The 12303-nt window shown below is 48.8% G+C and overlaps 1 protein-coding gene across 5 annotated transcripts in view; it reads right to left on the bottom strand.

Moving 5' to 3' along the window:
* KIF27 (kinesin family member 27) overlaps positions 1 to 12303 on the bottom strand; it is a 202743-nt gene that overhangs the window by 95823 nt on the left and 94617 nt on the right. For all 5 annotated transcript variants that reach the window (XM_075318344.1, XM_075318353.1, XM_075318327.1 and 2 more), the window contains 2 exons: positions 3422 to 3522; positions 3176 to 3331 (listed from right to left, as the gene is read on the bottom strand). In XM_075318344.1, coding sequence (XP_075174459.1) covers positions 3176 to 3331; positions 3422 to 3522 — 257 coding nt within the window. The remainder of the gene's footprint in view (positions 1 to 3175; positions 3332 to 3421; positions 3523 to 12303) is intronic.

Here is a 12303-nt window from a genome sequence, read left to right on the forward strand (position 1 = left end):
CTGCTTGTCTTCAGCAGACTGTTTGCGGGCTTTCTTTTGCATCATGTTTAGAAGAGGCTTCCTTCTGGGATGACAGCCATGCAGATCAATTTGATGCAATGTGCCAAGTATGGTCGGAGCACTGACAGGCTGATTTCCCCACCCTTTCAATCTCTGCAGAAATGCTGGCAGCATTCGTGTGTATTCTGAAAAGAAATTCTCTGGATATGATGCTGGGCACCTGCACTTAACTTTTTTGGTCAACCATGGCAAGGCCTGTTCGGAGTAGGACCTGTCTTGTTAAACCACTGTATGGTCTTGGCGACTGTGCTGAGTTTCAGTTTTAGGGTGGGGGCAATCTTCTTATAGCCTAGGCCAGTGATGGTGGACCAATGGCACACATGCCAGATAGGGCACGCACAGCTCTCTCTGTTGGCACAGGCGCTGTCGCCTCAGCCAGAGTCATACTACCGCTTTGAACTGCTGGTGTAATCGCACTAGAAATTCAGAGTTGTGTTGGAGTGGAGGAGACCGCTCTGACACTCACTGTCCTAGGCTGCTGGCAGTGCAATATGCTTCCAGATTAAGGATATGAATATTCACTGCTCCCCACGCCCATAATCACGCCCACCTTTCTGCAGTGAAGCCACTACTGAGAGGTGGGCGACATTATGGATGTGTGGAGCAATGAATATTCATCTTCTTTAATAATAGTACAGGTGACCGCCCAGCAGCTGGCTTTCTTTAGAGGCTGGGAGGTCACGTGTGATGCTAATAAAGAGAAAGATTATACACTGCTCCCTATGCCCATACTCCTGGGTGTGTGGAGCAGTGAATATGCCTGCTGTTGAAGGTGGTGTAAGTGGGCGCGCATGATGATGACGTCATACCCTGTGCCGCTTATACGCTGAACTCAGTTACCGCCATGACCAGATCGGAGGAGGACACCTAGGGAGTGGAGGAACGGTGAGTATAATCGTGTGCGGCATGATGGGGGGGCATATGTACCAGGATGGGACTATCTATACCAGGATGGTGACATTTATTCCAGGATGAGGCTATGATGGGGACATTTATACCAAAATGGGGCCATCTATACCAGTATGGGGCCATGAATGGGGTATCTATACCAGAATTGGACCATGATGGGGACATCTTTACCAGTATGGTGCAATGATTGGAACAGCTATACCTGGATGAGGCTATGATGGGGACATCTATACTTGGTTGGGGCTGTTTTCAGCTTTGAATTAAATAAAAACAGACATGAGAAACAGAATAACAGATGATTAGAGTGCTGCATATGTTGCTCTCAAACTTACCATGTATGAGCCAAGTTTAGACAAGTTAACAGCATGCAGACAACAGCAAAAATCCCATTAATTGTTCAAAAGCATGTCAAATGCTTTTAAAGTTATGTTATTTATGTTAAATGCCCTGTTGGCACTTTGCAATAAAAAATTGGGTTTTGGATTGCAGTTTGAGTATTCGGTCTCCAAAAGGTTTGCCATCACTGGCCTAGGCCATCTTTATGTAGAGCAATAATTTTTATTTTCGGATCCCCAGAGAATACTTTGCCATGAGGTGCCATGTTGAACTTCTAGTAACCAGTATGAGAGAGTGCGTGAGGGATATCACCAAATTTACCACACCTTCTCCCCATTCACAACTGAGAAATTGGCTAATTGGGCCATTTTCCCTTAGAGGGTTTACTCACTTTTTTTGCCAGTAGGTTAGACATTAATGGCTGTGTGTTGAGTTATTTAGGAGGGCATACCAAATTTACACTATTATACAAGCTGTACACTGACTACTTTACATTGTATCAAAGTGTCCTCAGTGTTCTCCCATGTAAAAATATAATAAAACATTATCAAAAATGTGAAGGGTGTACCCACTTTGTGATATGCTGTGTGTACAAGAAATGTGTGTATATATATATATATATATATATATATATATATATATATATATATATATATATATATATACATACATACATACATACAACCCACACATTTCTTACACACACAGTATATCACAAAGTGAGTACACTCTTCACATTTTTGTAATTATATATACACACACATATATATATATATATATATATATATATATATATATATATACACATATGCATGCATATATACTCTGACACATATATACACACATATTGCCATTGAATACACCTACTAATTCAATGTCCCTAAATCGCAGTGATGGCGTAAAGTACCCCATACTTGTTGAGTATAGACTAATTTACTGACAGAGCTCAAACCAGAGAATGGCCACTGCTGGAGAGGCATGTGACTATACCTGTGATTCAGCGGCCTCCATTAACATAGCACACGTCCAGTGCAGTCATATTCACTAGGGGCTGATGATGAAGCAACATGTGACCAGACCCATCCATCAGTGGCTTCCACTTATTAGCAATGCACATGGAAAATGACAGATGTCAGGTGTATGGCTGGCCATACAGCAAAGATCTATGAAGAGTTTTTGTGATATTTTCCTAACTGAAATGCTAAGAACTAAAGTGTTTGCAGTCATTTTATATTGTCTTCTGAACAGAAATCAAGTGCTTGACTTAAGAATTGAAATGCCGCTTCTGTAAATGATCATGAAGGAAAGATAAAACCAATGAGCACATCTTGAGTGCCTTTGATCTTTAAGTATTCAGGTGACCATCTGGATGGAAGAGTCACTTCTCCATTTATCTAGAAGGGGCATCTTCAATTACATTATTAGAAATGAAAGAGCTCAAAGGCTCTCACAAAGAATAGCATCACTTCACAGTGCCAAATACTTCCGTAAACTATTTATGTGTATAGAAAAGCATTAGGGGCTTCAGCCACTCGGAAGAAGCCTTTCCACTGAGCATCTGCTCCAGAACGAGACACGTCACAACAAAGCTATTATGCTGGGAGTTGCACATGTTAAGATTTTGCATAAAAGCTTAGGGGGTTATTAAATGTTGTGCACCATAATTGTATATGAAAAAAGGCACAAATTTTTGTAAAAAAAAAAGTGGGTAGTGCTCAGCTCCACCACCCAACAAAACAGTACATTTTATGGCAATCCTAGCAACATAGTTGACCTTGAGTAGACTTTTTGAATCTCAGCTGAGATGTGTTTAGAATTTATTAAAAGGGGTACGCCTCATGTACCCAGCACATTTTAGATGAAGACTTACTCGTCTTTGCTAGTTCGTTAATAAGGTCTTCTTTCATTTTGATATTTATGGTCAGTTCCCTTAACTTCTGCCTTGCCTCAGCCAGTCGAAGCTCTGTGTTTTTTAGCTTCTTCAGGTTCAGACTTTGGCTTTCCTGAACAGATTCCATTGCAGTTTCTGGAACATAAGCAGCAAGAAGTAAAGTCCTAAATGTTCCATAGAAATTGCTTTGGATTATTTTTGGGATATAAATCAATATGATCTTACCGGATATATCTTCTCTGATGGTGGATGATTGTTTTGTGCTATTACCCAATGATCCGGCTTCTGGGATCTGTCTACGTGTCCATGTCCGATTGATGGAACGTCTGCAGCAAAGCAAACATCCAAATAATTTGCAAAGAAATCACATTTTTTGCCTGCATTTGATGGCAGAATTCCAGAGTTGCAGAGTGGTTTGTACACAAGTAGAACATTGAGTTTCCTTTTGACACACTTTTAAAAAGGGAATGTGTCATGGTCACAAAGTTCGAAAATCGCCACCATAACACTTTAATGCCCTGCATTCTACCATTGCCCTTGTTGCCTCAGGGCATAATTTATATATTTCTCAAAACAACTTATATTTCTTCAACTGTCACATGCAAATGGCCTACAACTAGTCCAGTTAGCCTTTACTTTACCCATCTTAATCCTGCCTAATTCCCTGTAACTCAAGTCATTTCATCACCACTGCAAGTCTTGCGCATGAGCACAATGACCTCTTGGAGAACCTATTCCTCAGAATCACTGCTGATGATTGGGCATGTGCAGTGTGCTGCTGAAGCCAGCTTCACTGCACATGCTCAGGAAAGAACACTTAGAGAGGATATTATGATCATGACTTGCAACCATAGTGGAATGATTTAGATAGAAGTTAAGGATTTCAGTCATGCCCGGTGGCTGTAATTACAGAAAATGAGGCCGGACGGACTAGAAAAAAAAAAGACATCCCACCAACTAGTCCTAGGTCCCTTGATATGGCGATGAACGAGATTAATAGGTTAGCTAAGGTTAACAAGGATATTACTAGAAAACAGAAAGATGACTCTAAAATCTTATGACAATGCTTTAGGGGGCTTGGTAACCTGATTGGATCCACTCGCTGCTGTTAGCCAGCTAAATCCTGCTGTAAATCTCTGACACCAGTGGGGAGCACATCATTCCTCGTTCCCATCGATGGCCCCTTGATGTGATCACTGGGTTGTCATGACATCCAGGGGTCAGCTGATGATCTGTGTCTGTCATGACGTAGTTCCCGTGGATGCCGGTCGAATGCTAGCATTCATAGATCGTGATTTCTGAAGTACAGAGCGGTGCTGATGCTGCGCTCTGTACTACAAAAGTGATCGGAGCACACAGCTGACAGAGGGAGCTGCCAGGGACCAAAGTCAGTACATGCTACAGTGAGCAGTGATCACAGCCTGCCATCTGCTGTCAGCCTGGGGTGTCTCAGCTGCTCCTCCTGGCAGAGCACCAGAGCACACAGCTATGACAGGACGTTACGTTTTTTTCTTGCGTTTTTGTTGTGTTTCAAACTGCACTGTGTCATTGACAAAGTGCATGCATTGTGCTTCCTCAGCAAAGTCTATGATAAATCAGAAGAAGGGAATTTTGTTTACTTACCGTAAATTCCTTTTCTTCTAGCTCCAATTGGGAGACCCAGACAATTGGGGTGTATAGCTTCTGCCTCCGGAGGCCACACAAAGTATTACACTTAAAAGTGTAAAGCCCCTCCCCTTCTGCCTATACACCCCCCCGTGAGTCACGGGCTCCTCAGTTTTGGTGCAAAAGCAGGAAGGAGGAAACTTATAATTTGGTCTAAAGTAATTCAATCCGAAGGAAGTTCGGAAAACTGAAAACCATTCAACATGAACAACATGTGTACACAAAGAACAACAGCCCGAAGGGAACAGGGGCGGGTGCTGGGTCTCCCAATTGGAGCTAGAAGAAAAGGAATTTACGGTAAGTAAACAAAATTCCCTTCTTCTTTGTCGCTCCATTGGGAGACCCAGACAATTGGGACGTCCAAAAGCAGTCCCTGGGTGGGTAAAATAATACCTCGTAATAGAGCCGTAAAACGGCCCCTTCCTACAGGTGGGCAACCGCCGCCTGAAGGACTCGCCTACCTAGGCTGGCATCTGCCGAAGCATAGGTATGCACCTGATAGTGTTTCGTGAAAGTGTGCAGACTCGACCAGGTAGCCGCCTGACACACCTGCTGAGCCGTAGCCTGGTGCCGCAAAGCCCAGGACGCACCCACGGCTCTGGTAGAATGGGCCTTCAGCCCTGAGGGAACCGGAAGCCCAGAGGAACGGTAGGCTTCGAGAATTGGTTCCTTGATCCACCGAGCCAGGGTTGATTTGGAAGCCTGTGACCCTTTACGCTGGCCAGCGACAAGGACAAAGAGTGCATCCGAGCGGCGCAGGGGCGCCGTACGAGAAATGTAGAGTCTGAGTGCTCTCACCAGATCCAACAAGTGCAAATCCTTTTCACATTGGTGAACTGGATGTGGACAAAGAGAAGGTAAGGAGATATCCTGATTGAGATGAAAGGGGGATACCACCTTAGGGAGAAATTCCGGAACCGGACGCAGAACCACCTTGTCCTGGTGAAACACCAGGAAAGGAGCCTTGCATGACAGCGTTGCTAGCTCAGACACTCTCCGAAGTGATGTGACTGCTACTAGGAAGACCACTTTCTGCGAAAGGCGTGAAAGAGAAATATCCTTCATTGGCTCAAAAGGTGGTTTCTGAAGAGCCATCAGCACCCTGTTCAGATCCCAGGGTTCTAACGGACGCTTGTAAGGAGGAACTATGTGACAAACCCCCTGCAGGAACGTGCGCACCTTTGGAAGTCTGGCTAGGCGCTTCTGGAAAAACACAGAGAGCGCAGAGACTTGTCCCTTAAGAGAACCGAGCGACAAACCCTTTTCCAATCCGGATTGAAGGAAGGAAAGAAAAGTGGGCAAGGCAAATGGCCAGGGAGTAAAACCCTGATCAGCGCACCAGGATAAGAATATTCTCCACGTCCTGTGGTAGATCTTGGCGGACGTTGGTTTCCTGGCCTGTCTCATAGTGGCAATGACCTCTTGAGATAACCCTGAAGATGCTAGGATCCAGGACTCAATGGCCACACAGTCAGGTTGAGGGCCGCAGAATTCAGATGGAAAAACGGCCCTTGAGACAGCAAGTCTGGTCGGTCTGGTAGTGCCCACGGTTGACCCACCGTGAGATGCCACAGATCCGGGTACCACGACCTCCTCGGCCAGTCTGGAGCGACGAGGATGGCGCGGCGGCAGTCTGACCTGATCTTGCGTAACACTCTGGGCAACAGTGCCAGAGGAGGAAACACATAAGGCAGTTGAAACTGCGACCAATCCTGAACTAATGCGTCTGCCGCCAGAGCTCTGTGATCTTGAGACCGTGCCATGAATGCCGGGACCTTGTTGTTGTGCCGGGACGCCATTAGGTCGACGTCCGGCATCCCCCAGCGGCAACAGATCTCTTGAAATACGTCCGGGTGAAGGGACCATTCCCCTGCGTCCATGCCCTGGCGACTGAGAAAGTCTGCTTCCCAGTTTTCTACGCCCGGGATGTGAACTGCGGATATGGCGGATGCAGTGGCTTCCGCCCACAGCAGAATCCGCCGGACTTCCTGGAAGGCTTGCCGACTGCGTGTGCCGCCCTGGTGGTTGATGTATGCCACCGCTGTGGAGTTGTCCGACTGAATTCGGATCTGTTTGCCTTCCAGCCACGGCTGGAACGCTTTTAGGGCAAGATACACTGCCCTTATCTCCAGAACATTGATCTGCAGGGAGGACTCTGGCTGAGTCCAGGTACCCTGGGCCCTGTGGTGGAGAAAGACCGCTCCCCACCCTGACAGGCTCGCGTCCGTCGTGACCACCGCCCAGGATGGTGGTAGGAAGGATTTCCCCTTCGACAATGAAGTGGGAAGAAGCCACCACCGAAGAGAGGCTTTGGCTGCCTGAGAAAGGGAGACGTTCCTGTCGAGGGACGTCGACTTCCTGTCCCACTTGCGGAGAATGTCCCATTGAAGTGGACGCAGATGAAACTGCGCAAAAGGAACTGCCTCCATTGCTGCCACCATCTTCCCTAGGAAGTGCATGAGGCGCCTCAAGGGGTGTGACTGGCCTTGAAGGAGAGATTGCACCCCTGTCTGTAGTGAACGCTGTTTGTCCAGCGGAAGCTTCACTATCGCTGGAAGAGTATGAAACTCCATGCCAAGATATGTCAGTGATTGGGCCGGTGTCAGATTTGACTTTGTGAAATTGATGATCCACCCGAATCTCTGAAGAGTCTCCAGAGCAATGTCCAGGCTGTGTTGGCATGCGACTCGGGAGGGTGCCTTGACAAGCAGATCGTCTAAGTAAGGGATCACCGAGTGTCCCTGAGAGTGTAGGACTGCTACAACTGCTGCCATGACCTTGGTGAAGACCCGTGGTGCTGTCGCCAGGCCGAAAGGCAGTGCCACGAACTGAAGGTGTTCGTCCCCGATGGCGAAACGCAGGAAGCGCTGATGCTCTGGTGCAATCGGTACGTGGAGATAAGCATCTTTGATGTCGATTGATGCTAGGAAATCTCCTTGGGACATTGAGGCGATGACGGAGCGGAGCGATTCCATCCGGAACCGCCTGGTTTTCACGTGTTTGTTGAGCAGTTTTAGGTCCAGAACAGGACGGAAAGATCCGTCCTTTTTTGGCACCACAAACAAGTTGGAGTAAAAACCGTGACCCTGTTGCTGAAGAGGAACAGGGATCACCACTCCTTCTGCCTTCAGAGTGCACACCGCCTGAAGAAGAGCATCGGCTCGCTCGGGGGGCGGAGATGTTCTGAAGAAACGAGTCGGAGGACGAGAGCTGAGCTCTATCCTGTAACCGTGAGACAGAATGTCTCTCACCCAACGGTCTTGTACCTGTGGCAACCAGGCGTCGCAAAAGCGGGAGAGCCTGCCACCGACCGAGGATGCGGCGTGAAGAGGCCGAAAGTCATGAGGAGGCTGCTTTGGGAGCGGTTCCTCCGGCGGTCTTTTTAGGACGTGACTTAGACCGCCATGAATCGGAGTTCGTCTGACCCTTCTGTGGCCTGTTGGACGAGGAGAATTGAGACCTGCCCGCGGGCCGAAAGGACCGAAACCTCGATTGTACCTTCCGTTGTTGAGGTCTTTTTGGTTTGGACTGGGTTAAGGATGAGTCCTTTCCCTTGGATTGTTTAATGATTTCATCCAATCGCTCACCAAACAGGTGGTCGCCAGAAAATGGCAACCCGGTTAAGAACTTTTTGGAGGCAGAGTCTGCCTTCCATTCACGTAGCCACATGGCCCTGCGGACTGCCACCGAATTGGCGGATGCTACCGCCGTACGGCTCGTAGAGTCCAGGACAGCATTAATGGCGTATGACGCAAACGCCGACGCCTGAGAGGTTAATGACACCACCTGCGGAGCAGAGGCCCGTGTGACTGCATTAATCTGCGAGTGACAAGCTGAGATAGCTTGGAGCGCCCATACGGCTGCGAATGCCGGAGCAAAGGACGCGCCGATAGCCTCATAGATGGATTTCAACCAGAGCTCCATCTGCCTGTCAGTGGCATCTTTGAGTGAGGCCCCATCTTCCACTGCAACTATGGATCTAGCCGCCAGTCTGGAGACTGGAGGATCGACCTTGGGACACTGAGCCCAACCCTTGACAACGTCAGGGGGAAAGGGATAACGTGTGTCCTTAAGTCGCTTAGAAAAGCGCTTATCTGGACAAGCTCGGTGTTTCTGGACTGCCTCTCTGAAATCGGAGTGATCCAGGAACATACTCATTGTACGCTTGGGAAACCTAAAACGGAATTTCTCCTGCTGAGAAGCTGACTCCTCAATTGGAGGAGCTGGGGGAGAAAGATCCAACACCTGATTGATGGACGCTATAAGGTCGTTCACTATGGCGTCCCCTTCTGGTGTATCTAGGTTGAGAGCGGCTTCAGGATCAGAGTCCTGATCTGCCCCCTCCGCTTCATCCTCTAGAGAGTCCTCCTGCTGAGACCCTGAGCAGTGTGATGAAGTCGAGGGAAGCTCCCAGCGACCCCGCTTAGGTGGTCTGGGACTGCGGTCCGTGTCAGAGACCTCACCTTGAGACCTATGAGTCACCCCAGGAGCACTTTGCTGCTCCAACCGAGGGGGGCCTGGGGTCAATGATTCAACAGTGCCCGGGGCCTGTGTTACAGGTCTGGACTGCAAAGCTTCTAGTATCTTAGCAGACCATTTATCCATACTCTCAGAAAGTTTGTCAGCGAATACTGCAAACTCCGTCCCTGTCACCTGGACAGTGGCAGCCGGTGTTTCTACCTGGGCCGAGGGTCCCACTAGTGGCTGAGGCTCCGGCTGAGTAAGTACCATAGGTGCCGAGCATTGCACACAATGAGGGTAGGTGGAACCTGCAGGTAGCATAGCCGCACATGAGGTACAGGTTGCAAAGTAAGCCTGTGCTTTGGCACCCTTGCTATTTGCAGACGACATGCTGTTGTCTCCTCTGAGTACAATCTGGGAGGGTATATAGCCAAAAACCAGTGCGACCGTACAGAGTAAATGTATAGCATATAAACCTATATATATACACTTCGGCACCCAGGGGGGCCAGCACCTAGAAACAGGTGCGGCTTACCGACCGCCCAAAGCGGTTGTGTGACCACCAGATTCCCTGCCTGGATCTCCCAGAGCCGTTTGTCTCTCCTCTCTAGCTTCAGAAGTGCTGACAGGAATGGCTGCCAGCGTTCTGTGAGGAGGAGGGGGCCGTGGGCGTGCCCAAGAAAGTGCGGGAATCTGGTGTCCCACTGTGCTCAGTGAGGGGGGAGGAGGATACAAAGTATGCTCCAGCCCTCAGCGCTGACGTCCAGTGCAGCGTCCCTCCCTTCCCCTGACTGACAGGCCCGGGGGCGGGAATATGCGGTACTAGGCCGCAAACGCCGGGGACTAAAGTTATAAGCGCGGCCGGCAAACAAGCGCGGTCAGCGCGGTAGTCCCGGCGCACTAACACACCCAGCAGTGCTGCAGCGTGTATGACACAAGCGCTCCATGCGCTGTCCCCAAGGGGACACAGAGTACCTCACAGTAGCAGGGCCTTGTCCCTGACGATACCCAGCTCCTGTCCAGCAGATTCCCCAGGGGCTGCGGAGGGAGCACGGTCCCAGTGTCTGGAGACCGATTAGGATCCCACTTCACCCAGAGCCCCTAGGGGATGGGGAAGGAAAACAGCATGTTGGCTCCTGCCTATGTACCCGCAATGGGTACCTCAACCTTAACCGCACCGCCGACCAGAGTGGGGTGAGAAGGGAGCATGCTGGGGGCCCTATATGGGCCCACTTTTCTTCCATCCGAAATAGTCAGCAGCAGCTGCTGACTAAATTGTGGAGCTATGCGTGCATGTGTGCCTCCTTCGCACAAAGCATAAAAACTGAGGAGCCCGTGACTCACGGGGGGGGTGTATAGGCAGAAGGGGAGGGGCTTTACACTTTTAAGTGTAATACTTTGTGTGGCCTCCGGAGGCAGAAGCTATACACCCCAATTGTCTGGGTCTCCCAATGGAGCGACAAAGAAATTTCCATTTGCACGTTGCTTTTTTTAGGCAGCGTTTTGTTTGACAAATATTTGTCAAAAGCGTAAAAAAAAAAAGCATGTCACTTCTTGATTGCGTTTTGGTTGCATTTCCCATCCATTAAAATGAATGAAGTGTGTCAAAACACAACCAAAATGTTTAGCTGTGCGCTTGCACTGCATTTTGGATCTATTCTTGTCAAGAAAAACGCAGGTCTCTCTCTCTGTCGGTCTCGGTGTCTCTCTTTCTCTCTCTCTCTCTCTCTCTGTCGGTCTCTCTCTCTGTCTCTCCCCTCGCTCTCCTTCATACTCACCGATCACCTTGCTGTCATACTGCTCCCGCGGCTTCTCCTGCTTCTGAAAGTGCCTACCGCTCATTAGGCTCATCTCATATTCACTGCTTCCCCCGCCCAACGGCACATATAATTGGTTGCAGTCAGACACGCCCCCACACTGAGTGACAACTGTTTCACTGCAACCAATCACAGCTGCCGGTGGGCGGGTCTATATCATGCAGTACAATAAATAATTAAAAAAATGGCATGCAGTCCCCCCCAGTTTTGATACCCAGCCAATATAAAGCCACACATCTGAGGGCTGGTATTCTCAGACTGGGGAGACCCACGTTATTGGAAGCCTCCAAGACTAAAAATATCACCCAGCAGCTGCCTGGAATTGCCGCATCCATTAGATGCGACAGTCCCGGGACTTTACCCGTCTCAACCCGAATGCCCTGGTGCGGTGGCAATTAGGGTAATAAGGAGTTAATGGCAGCCCATAGCTGCCACTAAGTCCTAGCTTAGTGATAGCAGCTGTCAATGAGACACCCCTAATCACTAAACTGTAATGAAAGTAAATAAACACGAACATCGACAAATCCTTTATTTGAAATAAAAGACAAAAAAAAAAAATCACCATCTTTCACCACTTTCTTAACCCCAACACAACCCTCCAGGTTTGACATAATCAGCACAAAGTCCCACAACGCTTCCAGCACTGCTACATCTGACACTCACAGCGAGCGTCCATAGAGCATGACCGCTCGCTGGGAGCTCCACACAGCAACTGAAGTGAGTCGCGCTATCAGCAGTGATGTCACTCAGGTTACCCGCGACCACAGCTTGAGTCCTCCACCTGTGACAACAAATCACCCGAGTGACTGAAGTGAGCCGCGTGATCAGTGGTGCCCTCACTCAGGTGATTTGCGGACACAGGTGAGTTCTTCACCTGTAACCGCAAATCAGGCCACGACACAGAGACACACGATGAGAATGAACTTGGGTGAACCTCGATGTCACAGCTGAGGGCCCCGCACCACTGCCTGTATCACAGCACTTAAGTCAGAGGTTCACCAGAGTTAATTCTCATTGCGTCGCTCTGTCGGCTGTCAGTCGCCAGTCATGCTCTACAGTGCTGCTGCAGGACAGAGATGTAGCAGAGCTGAATCGCCGTGAGACCACACTGTCAAAAATGCATTCAAAACACATGCATTTTGGATGCATTTTTTTTGTCAAACA

The sequence above is a fragment of the Anomaloglossus baeobatrachus genome, chromosome 1 (genome assembly GCF_048569485.1).
Source record: "Anomaloglossus baeobatrachus isolate aAnoBae1 chromosome 1, aAnoBae1.hap1, whole genome shotgun sequence".
Classification (NCBI taxonomy): domain Eukaryota; kingdom Metazoa; phylum Chordata; class Amphibia; order Anura; family Aromobatidae; genus Anomaloglossus; species Anomaloglossus baeobatrachus.